This window comes from Chroicocephalus ridibundus, chromosome 4 (assembly GCF_963924245.1).
Source record: "Chroicocephalus ridibundus chromosome 4, bChrRid1.1, whole genome shotgun sequence".
Taxonomy (NCBI): Eukaryota; Metazoa; Chordata; class Aves; order Charadriiformes; family Laridae; genus Chroicocephalus; species Chroicocephalus ridibundus.
Window position 1 is genome coordinate 94,347,773 of NC_086287.1, and position 15,216 is coordinate 94,362,988.

At 48.5% G+C, this 15,216-nt stretch overlaps 1 protein-coding gene across 4 annotated transcripts; it reads right to left on the minus strand.

The window, feature by feature from the left end:
* Positions 1-175: 175 nt before the first annotated feature.
* Positions 176-11,105, minus strand: TERF2 (telomeric repeat binding factor 2). Of its 4 annotated transcripts, none has more exons than XM_063334909.1 (10): positions 9,585-10,327; positions 9,115-9,210; positions 8,446-8,564; positions 8,046-8,132; positions 7,230-7,376; positions 6,396-6,790; positions 5,452-5,838; positions 2,998-3,083; positions 2,235-2,287; positions 177-1,199 (listed from the first exon to the last, which is right to left on the minus strand). In XM_063334909.1, the coding sequence occupies exons 1-10, from the start codon at positions 9,754-9,756 to the stop codon at positions 1,041-1,043; spliced, it is 1,701 nt and encodes a 566-aa protein (XP_063190979.1). In that variant the 5' UTR covers positions 9,757-10,327; the 3' UTR covers positions 177-1,040. The 4 variants fall into 4 exon arrangements, with proteins under 4 accessions (XP_063190980.1, XP_063190979.1, XP_063190978.1 ...); XM_063334908.1 differs by having other exon boundaries at positions 180-1,199; positions 8,434-8,564; positions 9,585-11,105; XM_063334911.1 differs by having other exon boundaries at positions 181-1,199; positions 5,452-5,682; positions 8,434-8,564.
* Positions 11,106-15,216: the final 4,111 nt, after the last annotated feature.

Genomic DNA, 15,216 nt, shown 5'->3' on the forward strand with positions numbered 1-15,216 from the left:
ACACCCCCAGCCTTAGCCAGCTCAGGAGGCAGACAGGGAACCTTATATTCCTGGGGTGGTGCATGCCCCGGTGCAGCAGCAAGCAGGCAGTGCCCCAAACTGCCGCATTTCTACCTGTGAGGTACAAGTTCACACTTATTACAACTCCTGATATCCAACAAGACAGGAACTTTATTTCACAGAAAACCACTCAGACAAGGACTCCAGCTTTGGCACCTGAAGGCAGGAAACAGGCAGTGCCCTTGGAGCTCATACGCTTCCAGGGATCACACGCAGGAAGGGGACATGACCAGGAAGAAGTGCCAGTTAGACATGCCCAAAGTCAGTAAGCACTTGAACTTTTTAACATGGGAACAAACAACATTTAAGTACTGAAACAAAAAAAAATAATAATGTTTTTAAAGCCTCAAAGCTGGGAGGGAGAAATTGCCAGTCGCAGACTAGCCATGTACAAAGCAGAAAGAAATGGGAAAAAAAAAATAAAATAAATCTAAGCAGATCGCCTTGCCTAAATCCCTTCTTCTCCCCAGAAGCTCTGGGACTACGTGCTGCCTCTCTCCCACAAGGAACTGAGTAAACAGATGAAACAAGCAATCCACAGTTTAGACAATTAAAACACATTAAAATAGCCACTGATGGGATTATCCTACCATTTGACAGCCTCTGAGCAGAGAAAGCTGTCATTTCAGCAGTCCATCAGGTTGGGATTCATTCTATGAACACTGCAGTTGTCAGGTGGAAAAGGAAGTCCCAATCCAGGCCGTTTCCAAGCATGTGCAATCAGGCTGTGCAGCTTCTACTAACTGCAGAAGACCTAATCCTTGCAGCTACAACTCTAGACACAGGTTCCTCATTTCTTGTCGGACACGGTTCCCTCTGCTGCAGCAGCCTCAGGTACCACGAGCCAGAGGGGCTCACCACGCCAGCCCCAACACACACCAGGAACGAGCACAGCAGCCTCTGCGCTACCATTGCTCCAGTCCATCTTTCAAAAGAAAAATACGAATTTTTTTGCACTGAAGGTCTCATGGCTCCTGAGTTTAGAGGATTCCCAGCTTTTTCATGGTCCGCCAACGATCCTTGATCATCACCGCCGTGCGGTTCTGGAAGGGGTATTTCTGGCAAATGGCCTTCCATCTCCCTTCTCCGAACTTCTTCACGCCCTCTTTGATCCACTCGCTCTCCTGTATTGTCCATTTCTAGAAAAGAGCAGGTAAGCAGAACTCTATGAGTACAGAGTGCAGTTTCAGGGAGGAGCTGCATTTGGCAGAGAACCGTGCTGTAACTCCTTCCTAGCACATTAGCTTCCCTTTATCATCTGCGCTAGTGACATGGAGGAAAGGCAGAGATGTCCTGTCAATAGCACACACAACACTCAATAATCACTTCACTGTAGACGTGCTCTCATAACTGTCACAAGTAAGACAAGTGCTCAGCTCCAGCACAAGCTCAGGAGTAGTTCTGCTTCCAAAGCACAACAGTGATCATGTAAAAGAAGAGTTACCTTTTGATGCAACAGCAAGCATCAGAAAGCACTCACTGCCTACACCCTGCCTAACAGCATAAAAGTAGAGCGTTAAAAAAAAAATAAAAATCTGCAAGTTCAGGTCTGCAGGTCCCTTGACTTTGTACTGGGGGCAAAACACGAAATGACTGAAGAAAGCAGTTACTGGGAAAGTGCTATGTGGTATACTGCAGCACAAGAGCCAGCAGCTCTCTTCCTACAAGCAAGGGTGAGAGTTCCTAGTAGCACCAAACTTGGGACCTCTTTCCAAGTAACAGCTGCCGTATGCATGTCCCCCACCCAAACAAGATGCTGAACTTCTCCAACGCACGGGGAACTCTCAAACCTAGTTCTGAACCACGCACATCAAGGAAAAGGGATGTCATGCACATACCCAGTGCCTGGCGTGTGGGAGGCACACAGCTTCAGCCAACTACCAAACTGGGCTGTTTTAACAGAGGAACTCCAGCCAGCTCTGCGAATGCAAAGACCTGAATAACTCAGATCAAGCCTGGACACTACGAGCACCAGCCTCAGGAAGCATCACTTTCCAACCCAGCCTCCAGTGCTTCACTAAAAGCACAGCAGCAGCTCGCCCTGCTGTAGCTGAGGAAGTGGTCTGAGCAGCAGTCTTCATCAATGTATTGCAAACTGTCCAACCGCTTGCTCTTCTATATGGACATGTCCTGATTTCAGGCCTTACTGAAACGATTTAAGGGCTCTACATTACCTGTTTCTTGGAACCGAAGACTGTAGAGTTGTGGCTGTTTCTCCCAAATGATGCTGAAAAACAAGGCAAGAGACTTACATTTCACCGTAACTCAGGAGGTACACACCTCCTCGAGAGGCTGCCTTGGGCTTAACTGCTGAACTATGCAGTCAGCCTACAACGAGAACATCCAGTGACAGACAATGAAACCAAATTCCTTTATCCCTCCCTTTTCTGCAGCAATAGCAAGCACAGCCTTTCCGTTTCAAGCCCCAGTTGCTTCACGTGAAAGCTTTCCAATAAGATCTGTTTTGTTCTAAACTAGCCAATACATCAAGACCGGGGGCATCCATCCAGGATGCTGCTATGCTGTTATGTTGAGGCTGGAATCAGACATTCGTTGTCCACTCCTTTTCACCAGCTAAGCTGCCCATCTAGCTCCAAAGGGAACTGGACTCGAAAATTGATCTGAGTGAAAGGGTAAACCTAACCTGCATTTCATGGCACTAAAGTGGGAACAGGGAAAGAGCTGTATTTCCAATATTTATATCTTATAAGCTAAGCATGATTAGTCTGACACTGGAACAGGAGTTTTTGGCATGTATTTCAGGTCAGAGGTAAAAAGAACAAATATCTCAGAGTTGGACAGCTACCTATTTTCTTGGGCTTTTAGGATTTCTGTGTTCAAAATTCAGTCACACAGAAGGTGGCAAGACACCCATGAGGGAGCCCCAAGGCCAGGATTATCATCAATTAACACCTGCAGTAGGGGCTTTGTTCTTACCTGCGTCTGAGAAAAGCTCATCCTCCTCACTCCAACTGTCTTTTGCTTCTCCGCCATACGAGCTGTTCCACCTTCTCTGGAAGGACCTGAAAGCAGGCAAGCATTTACTTTGGCTACTGGCTCGGGAGAATATTTTAGGGGGAGAAGGTGCAGGGCCAGCTGGAGCACAGCAGGCAGGCCTGTGGTGACCAAGCAGTGCGGAGAAATGCACCCACAAAGCAATATATAAACACACTCCCACCTCCTCCACTCCCCTCTGAGGGGGGATGAATCCTTAGGAGCCCCTGTCTAAAGGTATGGCGTGCAATATAGACTCAAACACAAGTGGTGTATTGTATTTTCTAGCCAGCATTTGCAAAAACAAGTGACTGGGTATTAACTACACAATTAAGCACTTGGAGCAAACAGACACACACACAGCTGGACTTCCCAGACCTTCGTGCCTGGCACAGACTTGCCAATAGCGCAGGGGAGAAGCCTTTAGTCTTCCCAAGAAGCATCTAATTCTTACTGTTTCACTACTAACTCTACTGAGGTCAACCAAGCTACAGAGGCATCTCCTTGAGGTCAAGTGCTTCAATGCTATCACCTGCTTCCAATCCTCAAGCACAAACTTGTCAGATGAAATGTTAAATGAATGTTAAAAAAAAAAAAACACTCCAAAAGGTTCACCCAAGGCTATCACATCCAGTATAATTGAAGCTATTTATGACTACAGGAAAATAGCTGTTCTCTATTCTTACTTGAAGTTGGACTGTTGAGCACCTCTTTCTTGCACGTAAAAATCTGAGAACCAGCTGCTGGCAGAGATGCACACAATCAGATTTCCAGACAGATGTCATTAGCACCACTGCTACCATGAGTCACTTAAAGGCTTCAAGACAAGACATCTACACAAGCAGCACAGACAACCAATCACTTTCCAGGTGAACCGGAAACCAACTTGCACAGCAGCAGCCCTGAAACTCGAGAACCGCAAGTCAGCAGCAACCAAGCAGCAGCAGCCACACTCTGGGCTCCTTCCTGATCCGGCACCAACCCTCACTTTACACACCCAGCGCAGGATGAGAAAGCATCACACCCAAGTCACTGCGTCCAGCCCCTTGCCAGTGCAGTCAGACATAGAGCACTCCACTCTGGGCAAGTTCACAAAACATCATCCTATCCCCACAATGTTCCCCAGCACCCTCAAAACAAACTCCAGACATATCCTAGGACGGCAATGTCAGCTGCAACGTACTACCGGAAAAAAACAGAAGAGTTCAAGTGTTACCACTCACAACTGCTTTAAAAACCAGGAAATTTATTAAGTAAAATTCCCAGATCACTCGACAAAGTGGACAACATGGCGGGTGGGTGTCTGTTAGAAATCCCTTCTGAGCATCATCTCCAACAATTAGCGTAACCCTGAGCAAGACACACCAGTAAGGCATCTGAGATTCCACTACTGTTTGCATCGATGCCAGCTACCCCGCAGCACATCTCTACTGCAGCCACTCTCCTGTGCTTCACCAAAAGACAATCCATCTCCAGAGCAGCCACGCTACACAGAGCACCGGGATCTTTGCCGCCTGCCCTTCAAAACCAAACCTTTCTGTTCTTGACATTCTTAAGCCAGGAACTAAGGGAAATTGTGTTTTATTTATCTTTTTAAAGACATCAAGCTCTTCGCAATCCTCCCAGTTTCACTCCTGGGGATCCAAAGCATCGTTATTGCTGGCTGCTACGCAACTTCACTAAGCAAAAGAAGAGCAACTCAGACATTTAAGCAGGAGGCTTTGTTACACCCTGTTACGGCCTACAGGAGATATGAGACTCTCAAGCTAAAAGTCTCTTAACAGTGTTAATTTTAGACTTCTGCTGATAACCCCACTTTGCAGTTTTCTAGGAGAAATCCTTATAAAAGGAAAAAAGACTAACATGCCCCTACCTTTTATTGCAGTCATTTCAGCTGCAAGGTAAGTGATAACTCATACCGAAGAAACAGTCAAAAAGCTACAGCTGGAGTTTCTTCACCAACACAGGTTTCAAGAAAAAAGAACTTAAGCGAGGTCAGTGTTGTATTTCTTAAGATGTGGAAAGAAGATTTCAATCTGTCCACAAGATGCACCTACGAACGCTTTCCAGCTTCAGCATCCCTAACCAAAGTGCAGAGAAACAGACGTTACCTGTGATACACACACTGCAATCACCTACCAATACTAACTGCAGTATCTCTGACTCACTGCCAGTGGAAGCTGGATCATTTTCTCCTCTCCATTAACCAAACAGTAAAGCATAAAGACAACAGAGTGTTTACGCTGCCCAGTTGCACATATGCTAGCGAAAAAGGATGGTCAATATACTCATCTTGAATTAAACATAAAGGTTTTTGTTGTTCGTGCTACTGATGTCAGCTGCAAGTCAAAAGATTGGGTGCAGATTAGAATATACCACAAGAGATGGGCTTCATACTTGGCACTCCTAGTAGATACAGGCTGGTCATGCACTTTCTGAACAGGTCTGGAAGCAGAAGAAACAACTGGCTCCTGGGAAGAGTCTGGGCTCTCACTTGACTTGCTGTACTGGTTGTCTTCCTCCATGACCAGTTTGCTTATGGTCAACAAGCATTTGCCCTTATGGGGTATTTCAGGAGGGTCTGAGATCTCAGAATCTTGATTCTCCTCTTCTTTCCGTCTCTTGGTTCTGTGGGATACAGAAGGAGACAGTTGCTTGGGGAAAGAAAAGTCTGTTTCATCCAGTTTGGTGAAGAGTGCATCAGAATCCTGGGAGTCCGACAGGATCTTGAAAGCTTCTCTCAGAACAGAAATCCCATACGTGGTTACAGTTCCAGAGGGCTGCCTACAAAATAAACAGAACTGAGAAGGTTGTAAAGATATCACCAAGGTGGCTCCACTTCACTGCAATCAGGCTTCTCTTCTACAGTGTGACCCTCAACCATTGGCCCTGGGGTGCAAGTAAAATCTACTGAAGAGGGCATTCCCAACCCTTCAGTCCACCCTCCTTCTAAACCGTGTGGTGTACTGGGGAAGCAGATCTTGCGAGAACACACCCACGCTCCGTGTGGCACTGGATGCCCTGCTATTCTCAACTAAAGGCTGAGCCATATGGGTACCAAAAGCTGCTCCACGAGAGCAAACCTTCTGGCAGCCACTGGCCTCCCTCCCTAGTTTACAGAAGTATTACATATCTTCAGATAAAAAAACAAGCCACCTTAACATTTGTACTGTGATACAGGCAGAAGTCTTACACTGATAGCCTTTGCGGGTTGCTTGGGCAGACCTGCTTGGGATGGCATTCGGGGAAATTAAGAGCTGTCTGGACAGAGCAAACTACCCCTCGGAAGAGAACTGGTGCCACACTTCATCCACAATGCAGGGCCAGATTCCTCTGCCCACCTTTCTGAGTCCCTGCAGGACACTCCTGGAAGTTCTGGAGCTGCTGCTGGTTCTTTAGATATTTCCATAGGCTCTGAACCATCTTCCAAGGTATTAACTGCTGCTATTATATGCTCAGGAGCTGCTGCTGGGTCAGTAGCTCCTTCCATAGGCTCAGGAGCTGATGCAGAGTCACTAGCTCCTTCCATAGCCTCAGGAGCTGCTGCGGGGTTGTCTCCCCTTTCTGCAGGGTTGGGAGCTCCCTCCAGGTCTTTTGCTGGCTCTGGAGAGGGGTTTGTCCTTCCCAAGGGCTCCAGAGCTGCTGCCTCATCCTTTGGCCCATTTGCAGACTTAGGAGTCACCAATGAATGTTTTGGTTCTTCAGCATCTTCTGAATTCAATGTCTTTTTTATTACCTTGGAGAGAAAAAAAAAAGCACGTAACCATTATAAAGATGATTTCCCATACTACCATGCAATCATCCAATTTTATCCCCTCCCAAAGGCATTTTTAAGCTGCTACTTGCAGTTCAATTGGCACCATTACAGAGTTCACGTCTATCAATTAAAACCTGTTACACAGATTGAAAAAATGTGATCAACTGTATAAACCTTTTAAGAATGCACTGAATTTGAAGTATTTTGGACTTAACCCACTGTTAATCAGGTGCCTAAGCTCTAACTCATTACCAGCATGGAGGGCACAAAGAAGCCAAATTACTGTATTTCATTGCCTCATAGCAAAGTAAGTGCCAGTTCTCCCCAGGTCCGTATCTCATGCCGTTCTCGTGCTGCCCCTCGCTGGGGCAGAAGCAAGCGCAGGATGGGAAGCCAGGTAAGCAGGGCAGACACACACCGTTAGCAGCAGTGGCTCTGAATCATCCACATAGGTCTTCAGGAACTGAAACATGTTCTGCTGGAAGTTCTTGTAAGAAAAGTTTTTGACCATTGGATGATTGAAATTCTTCTCCCGGATAATAGTCAGCAACTCATTCCTCTTTTTCTAGAAGGGAGGTAAGAATGCTCTGAATAGGTACAAGGGTATAAATGACAAATGCAGGAGCTAGAATCTGTGTGGGGATTGGGCCTTTCCTATTTGACATTCTCCAAGCACAAGCAATTTACACTGACATAAGGCTGGGAAAAGGCTAGAGGAACAGGAGAGCCATCTTGTTTCAGCAGCTCTGACTTTTTGCTTCCAGTGCCTGAGACGCTGTACTGCCTACAGAAATAGGAACGGGAACTCTTTCCGCTTTCAGAACCAGCCTTTCTTATGGACTCGTGTTCTACATGTGAGCTTGAGTTTGCCTCAAGGTAAACAATGAATGTTAATGCCTGGAAGACCCATGAAGATACGCGAGGAAATGTAACAGAAACAGAAGGAGCTTCAAAGTCACAATCAACATGCTTTAGAATGCATAACACTGAGGGTCCATCTTTTGAAAAGGACTTTCCATTTCATCACCCCTACCCAGTCTTCCTGTTCAGGTTTCTTAAGGGGTATGCTTCTCAGGGAAACCTTTTATGCCTGCAACACAGATCACCCCTCTCCCCACCACCAAAACCCCATAAGAAATCTCAGACCACCTCCAAATATCTCCACTCCCCAATACCCCCGAAGACATATCGCACAGTCCTCAAACAGCCACCTTCCTTACTGGCACAGACTCACCTGATTTTTGGCATCCTTCCCCATGTGCCTCTTTAGAATTTTCGAAGCTTTGTCAAACTCTCTGTTTTTGATGCAGACAATAACAGCCTACAGAAGAAAACAAATACCAGTTTCTGTTGACATTGAACTGACCATGCTCTCTAGATCAGCTTTGGAAAAGCACGCATAATAATAAAGCATGGCAGACAACTAACAGCTTAGTAACAACATACACAGGGAAACAACTTCTACATTAACTGATGAAGAAGCGCATATACTGAAGACATGCACCTGCAGCCAAGTCAGTACTAACTACAGCATTCTATATGCAAGGCAATACCCACTGCCAATTATGCAAGACCTTTCTAAGACAAAAGACGAGCAAAGCATCAACTGAAAAAGATCTTACAGCTTCCTTCACCGTTTTCTGAACAGTTTCCATCGTCTTCTCAGCCACAGAGAATTCTCTCTGAATGAGCTCCAGGACACCAATTGCAGATTCAAGAGGGGTGAGCTCTGAATCTTTATCGAAGGTGCAATCTACAAGAATTCAAAGGTGTGGGTTTGCAAGGCGTTCACAGTGATGCCTTACAGACAGCTAGTTACTCAATTTGCTCAGTTTTGACTGCAAGTTCTAGAGCTACTGAGGATGAAGATGGGAGGGAATGGCAGGCTGACTGCTAACTGCAAGATCCCCCCCCACAGGCATGGAAAGCTATAGAAGCACCACCTGACTATCAATAAGCGATCCAGAGGAGTGTTTCAGAAGCTATGAGGGGTGTGTTCAGACAGCAGGACAGCCCTGGAGCTTGGATTTCAGTACACTGCTCTTGGCTAAGGGCAGCAGCCTTTCACTTGCTATGGTAGCACAATGCAGACATGAACAGCCATGGTCTCTGACCCCTCATGCCCAGGGGAACGCTCCTACAGCTTAAGAGGTTTGTCCCAGAGCTCTGCTCTGTGCAGAAACAGCTCCTGGGAGCTGCAGGGGACACAGCCGCAGAACGGGGCACGCTCAGGCTGGGGGAGTGGGCTGCGAGCAAAGACCAGGCTCTCCCCTAGGGCCTTGCTGGGAGGGTTGGGGACCCACCAAGGTTCTCGCCTTCCTCAATCTGTGACAGGAATTGCATTATGCGCAGCATCTGGGCCACCACCGGCTCCTTCTCCAGGGGCCGCACAAGCAGCGCTGTAGGACGAGGGGCAAGTTACAGCAATACAGCACGGCCCGGCCCCAGCCCTGCTCCCGCCTCGCAGCCGCCCCAGCTCTCCCTCACCCCCGGTGAGCCTCCGCCAACACCGGCTCCCCTCACCCCCAGCCCGAGCCTGCCCCTTCCCCCCGGCTATCCTCCCCAGACTGTCCCCGCTCCCCTCACCCCCAGCCCGAGCCTGCCCCTTCCCCCCGGCTATCCCCCCGCGACTGTCCCCGCTCCCCTCACCCCCAGCCCGAGCCTGCCCCTTCCCACCGGCTATCCCCCCCCGACTGTCCCCGCTCCCCTCACCCCCAGCCCGCCCCCTCCTCTCAGCCCATCCACCGCCCCGGGCCCGGCCGGCGCAGCCCACCCTGCATGACATCACGGAGCTGGCGGAAGTCGCGGTTCCGCCCGGCGCGGTAGGCCGCCATGGCCTGGTGGAAGTAGAACTGCAGGACGCAGCGGTTCACCGCCTCCTCGGGCAGGCCGCCCCGCGCCGCCATCTCCTCCCGCTGGGTAACTCTCAGCCGCTTCCCCACCATCCCGCCAGGAACTGACGTCAGGCACGAGCGGAAGTGACAACGCCAAGCCACCGCCCCGCCCGTGGCGCGAGTGCGGTATTACCGAGGTGCCTACAACTCCCGGCATGCACCGCGCAAATGCCCCGTCGCGCCTACGAGCCCCGGCATGCGCTGCGCCAAGGCGTCTGTCGTGCCTACAACTCCCGGCATGCACTGCGCCCAACGTCTCTGTGGTGCCACCAGCTCCCGGCGTGCACCGCGGCGCCGGTCTAGCTCCCCCTGTTGGGCGGGCGGGGCGCCACAGGACGGGTTACAAAATGTTCCAACGTGTCGGGGCAGAGATTTTCCTGTAATTCCTCAGAATTTGGGTCACGAACCAGAAGCCCCGGCGATCCTGGGCCAAGGAAGGCCGGTGGCCTGAGGAGGCCGGTTTGGGCGAAGGCCCTGCAGGCCACGGAGAGGTTCTCTGTCGCGCCGGGATTACTCCCACTCGGAGGAAACATCCCTGGCACCGCTATCTCACCTCAGGTGGAAAAGCACGTGAAAATTCCTCTCGCATGAGGTTATCTGGGATACTCCCCTCCCTCCACCCCTGGCCAGAGAAGGAAACACACACGTGAGGAAAAAAAATAAAAAAACGTGTGTGAAAAGGAAAACAGTAAAACTGGGCGGGATTTTTTTTTTTTTTATTGGCAAACAAAGGGAGATAAAAAATAATCCGCACGAGAAAGAAGGGTAGCTGTTCAGCTCGGGCAGCGGGAGCGCCCTGGGACAACCCTGTCACACGACCAGCGAGTCACTGCCCTTAAACGTTAGGAAGGATGCGGGGACCGACGCTGACGGCTGTTTCCTGGGCTGAGAGGTGATGACAGGGCAACAGGCTTCGGTTAAAGTACTTTTCCATATAAAATATTCAGGAGCAAAAGGTTTTTTGCTCTTTTTCTGTCATGAGAGGCAAGGACAGGTGACAGGGTTGAGACTCCTGAATTTCACCGTTCTCCCCTCAATTCAGGAGAGGCCGAACAGCCCCAGCAATAGCCTAAAATTGTCTGTCCTTACGGCCTTTCAAACTGCTCTCCTGACTAGAAAACTCCACATTTTCTGAAAAGCTCAGCAGCTTCTGCACTTTTCTAAGATATGCAGTTGGAATCCACCTGGATGCACCAGCCCCTTTGGCAGATCCCACCAGCCCAGTACAGGTTTCGGGATTTTGAGCCATTTCATTCATTTCTGCTCAAAAGTCAGGAAAAGGGAGTCCCTGGAGCAAGGGAAACACAGCAAGATTTCTCTCCGAGACACCCGGACAAAGCCATTCAGGGCCTATCAGCCCTCTCCAAGCCAGGCTCGTCTCAGGAAAAGTGGGAGAGCTGTTGCTCTCACCTCATCCTCCCTCTTCTGCTGCCTCTGCCTCCTGTCCCTTCCCCTCTGGGGCTGCCATCACCTCCTGCTCCTGCCCACCAGCATCTCCCCGGTGAAGGGGTTGTCCCTTCAGGTCTCCTAGGTGGGCGGCTGCTCAGCAGATCACTTCCCACCCTGTTCGATGGAACTGCTCCAGGTTAGAGCAGACCGGCAAGGTTTCTGCGGTTCCTAGGAGGGTTTGGATGGCAGCAGCTGAAGGAACCGTAGCGTGGTGACAGTGACAGATGTCAGGGAGCGGTAATCATCAGGGCAGAGCCGCAGGGCGGCGGAGAAGGTGCTAATCTCCCCATGCGCTCTGGGAGCCAGGAGACGGCATGTGACAGGGGCCACAGCCTTGGCATCGCAATCAAGGCTCCCTTCCCACAGGGTTTCACGGCTCCCCGGGCCAATTACGTGTTAACAGCACCCAGCACTGGGAAATGAGCCTGAAATCGCGATTTCCAGAGTAAATACAGAAATACAAACCATTGTTTTACTCTCTGAATCTACTGTGATGAATGAAAAGGAAGCAGGGATTATGGAAGCAGGCAGTGGACCTGGAATGCAAGTGGCCTCACTGTCCACTTTCACCGCATCCTTGCCCGGTGTCATCATCAATTTTTTCAGGAAAAGGTTTGGTGTTCCGTGTGCCAAAAGAAACACTGGGCAGGAAGGCACAAATTATAGTCGTGTTTGTGCTCTTTAGTCTTAACTAGTTGATTTATGGATTTTGATGAAGTGATTACAGATGAAAGAAAACATTCCAGGGAACAAGATCTGCACGTTGCTGCGGTCTCGTGCCTGACTTTCTGTATGACTTACAGTGGAAAAGAAAACAGGAAAGTCACCAGGGGCACCTGGTCACCACACACTCCTTTCTCTTCTATTTCACAGAGCACCAGCTGCATGCGCCGCGCTGCACCAAACAGAAGACAAGCCCTAAAGGGCTTACTCTCTAGACAGACACACGACAGATTTCTGACTTCTGTTTGGGTTTGATAATGGTAAGGAAGAGCAGACATTGAATTCTGTTGCTCAATAAATAAATGTAGAGGTCATTTGTTACCATGCCCGTTATTTGTGTTGCTGATGTGCCTAGAAAGCCTGGGCATGGACCAGGATGCCACTGTGCTACACACAACTGCAAAACAGATATAAGCAGATAAGACTGCCAAGCAATCTTAGAAAGGCAGCGGACAGCCACAGAAAAAGAGGCAGCAACGAAACAGTTGTCACTGTGGAAAAGGGAAATGTTGAGGAGGATGATGATTGCTCTGCAAAATATACAGAGAAACCCTCCAAGCACGAGAGCTGCAGAGAGGAAAGCACAAAGGCACTTACCTGAAAATGCATCTAGTAGGTTATAGAAACTGACATTGTGAACCAATCTGAGGCAACGGTAAGTACTTCATACTGAAATCAAGACAGGCAGGAATGCGCTGGGCAGGATCTAGAAAGAGAAACACAGTTTTTCACACAACTAAGGGATGGGGCCAGCAGAAATGTGCCAAGAGATGCGTAGCCTGGTCAATGTGAGAGGGTAGAGCGATCTTTACAGCAGCTCCTTGTGTGAAACGATACATGACTGCACTTGTCAAGACTGGGCAGAAGGATGTTGCAGCAACAAGGGTGCATGATGATGAAATCCCACGTTAGTTTACGTTATGTGGCCTGGCTGGGGGGAGCTTCCCTCTTAGCAACGTTACACAATAAGGGAGCTGCAAGGTTGTATGTCACATCAGTGCAAGGAGCTAGAAATGCTTTCATGTCAGAGAGGATACTCAGGTTACACACAGAATCAGGGAAGCATCCCTAATGACTGGAAAAAGATATATAGAAAGTATCAAAAGAAGAAGCACTGCTCAATATTTAAGCTATGTTGAAACTAACCTATTCATTAGGTAACTGAAGAAGTTTCAGAACAACAGTTCAGATATCTGGTAAAGTAAATGTACGGACTTGCCCGAATAGAGAAGATACCTGAATTTGCATTTACAGATGAAGTATCTGTATTGCTCTGAAATGGCTGGAGAGGAAGCTGTGAGGTCTGCACCCTCCAGCCTGTAACAAAGCTAAGAATGCTTCCTCAGGAGGACAAGGAGTTCAAGAACAGCGTGACTTTAACAGCTGCCCAAGCACGTACAGACAGAGTGCTGGTTCTGACGCTTGGATTGGAAGAAGTCACTGCAGACTTTATTGGGCAACAGTGGGGAATGAGTGTATACTTAAAGGAGGACTTTGAGTGTGCATGCTAGCATACATGAAAGCACCAAGAGATGGAGAAATATTCTAGCTTTGTGGCTCTCAATAAATGTCATAAACTAACAGAATTTAATTTAGAAGGTGGCCACACAAAAGCCTACAATTCACCAGAGCAATAGACCAAAGGCAGTGTGTGCAACCACGTGCTTTTGGAGAAGCAAAAACCCCAGTTTGCTGTGCCAGCAGAGTAGGAGTAAGAATCATGACAAAAGACTGCAAACTTGCTGGGAAGCACAAGGCAGTAAATGCACTTATGAAAAGAAACACTCTTTGATACAGCTACGAGAACCGAGCCTCTTAAGGTACCAGGGAATAACAGCCTGCATGAGGAAGAGTCACCACCAAAAGGTACCAAAGGACGTGAAACACTCAGGAGAGTTCAACTATTGCTGTGGTATATCCAGATTTATACCTTACTTCCTAAGACGGAGAACACACTGACAGCAGGAGATAGATTTGAATCCTGCACAAATTAGACTGATTTGACTTGAGTACCTTCTCTTCTACCTTCACTTTATTCTTTACCTAGTACAGTGACTTTATTCCCTTACTACTTTGATTGCACCTCCATCCCCAGTTCCTTCTGCAAAACCAGCAGAACAAGGCCAGGATAAACCAGTGTATGAAAAACAGCTGCTGTGCCAAGTGTCAGCCATTCATAAAGGCTGTGCATTACAACTGCAATTGGATTAGAGACGATGGTTGGCAGGCACCACTGGAGCAATTTCTTTCTCTCCAGTAATAAAAGATTTCTTACCAGTGACCAAGAAGATGTGTTTGGCATACAACCTGGGATCTTCAAGAACTTAACCTGTCTTTGTACTGAAGTGGATGTGGACAGATAGCACAGTTAGTTATGATAACATCTTTGAGCTGAGAAATCTCCCAGACTGCACCATTAGGTGTATCTCATTCCCACAGAGATCTCAGCTTAGCGACAAGCCAGGTATGGGTACCTACTTCACTTGAGCTCCTTTTAAAATCCCAACTGTAGCAAACAACACAATGTTAGCCTGCTCAAATTCCATTTGCATATACCTTTAATCTTTAGCCAACAGTGGTAACAGTATTAGCACTTCTTACAACATAGGGCATTTCTGCCTCCTCAGCAGTTACGTTAAAACAAACAGTCCACTGTCCAGCATTACACCTGCACTGCAAGTATAAGAAAATAAATTCCACAGCCATGAATGCAAGTTTATGAATGAAAACCATCAGGTTTACAAATTACTCACGTTCCTGAGCTTCCAGTCTCTCTGCCCCTAAACCCGTTCAATGTGGCTGGCAGGGAAGAGGCAACTTACCAAGTGACTCACATCAGATCTGCACATGAACACTTTCCTTTAAAAGCCAACACAACTGCGCACTCTGAAGACATTACAGCTGTGAGATTTAAAGATCTCTGAGATTGCTATCTATTTTATATACAGGCAGGAAGAATCATAACAAAAGGAGCAGTAAAAAAGCTGTTCTGGTTGGCAGTGGAATTGGAGGCCCACCAAAGGCATGCTACAGCTCAACCAAGGCACCCTAACGACTCTTGCCAGCATACGCCCCATATGCTTTCCTGATGAAACAGACGCTACCTGTGACTCCCTGTCGGCTGCCACTGCTCATTCCCCAGCACCACGCTGTCCTCCCAACCACCGGAGACAACCCCGAGACCGTCTGTCACAGACACCCGCGGCCCTGCTCTGGGAGGGGAGCTAGCTGCAGCTCCGACTGCAGGCGAGCCTGGACGGTCCCTGACAGGAACAGCCGCTTCCCAGGAGATCCCGGTTTCCACAGAAGTATTTCCCTTCACCCACCCAACAGGGAGAA

Coding starts and splice junctions, on each gene's coding strand:
- TERF2 (XM_063334908.1), bottom strand. CDS start 9,756: ATGGTGGGGAAGCGGCTGAGAGTTACCCAGCGGGAGGAGATGGCGGCG. Junction 8,565..9,114: donor TGAGGAAGGCGAGAACCTTG/GTGGGTCCCCAA, acceptor GAATTCTTGTAG/ATTGCACCTTCGATAAAGAT. Junction 6,791..7,229: donor CAGAGCCACTGCTGCTAACG/GTGTGTGTCTGC, acceptor TTTCTCTCCAAG/GTAATAAAAAAGACATTGAA.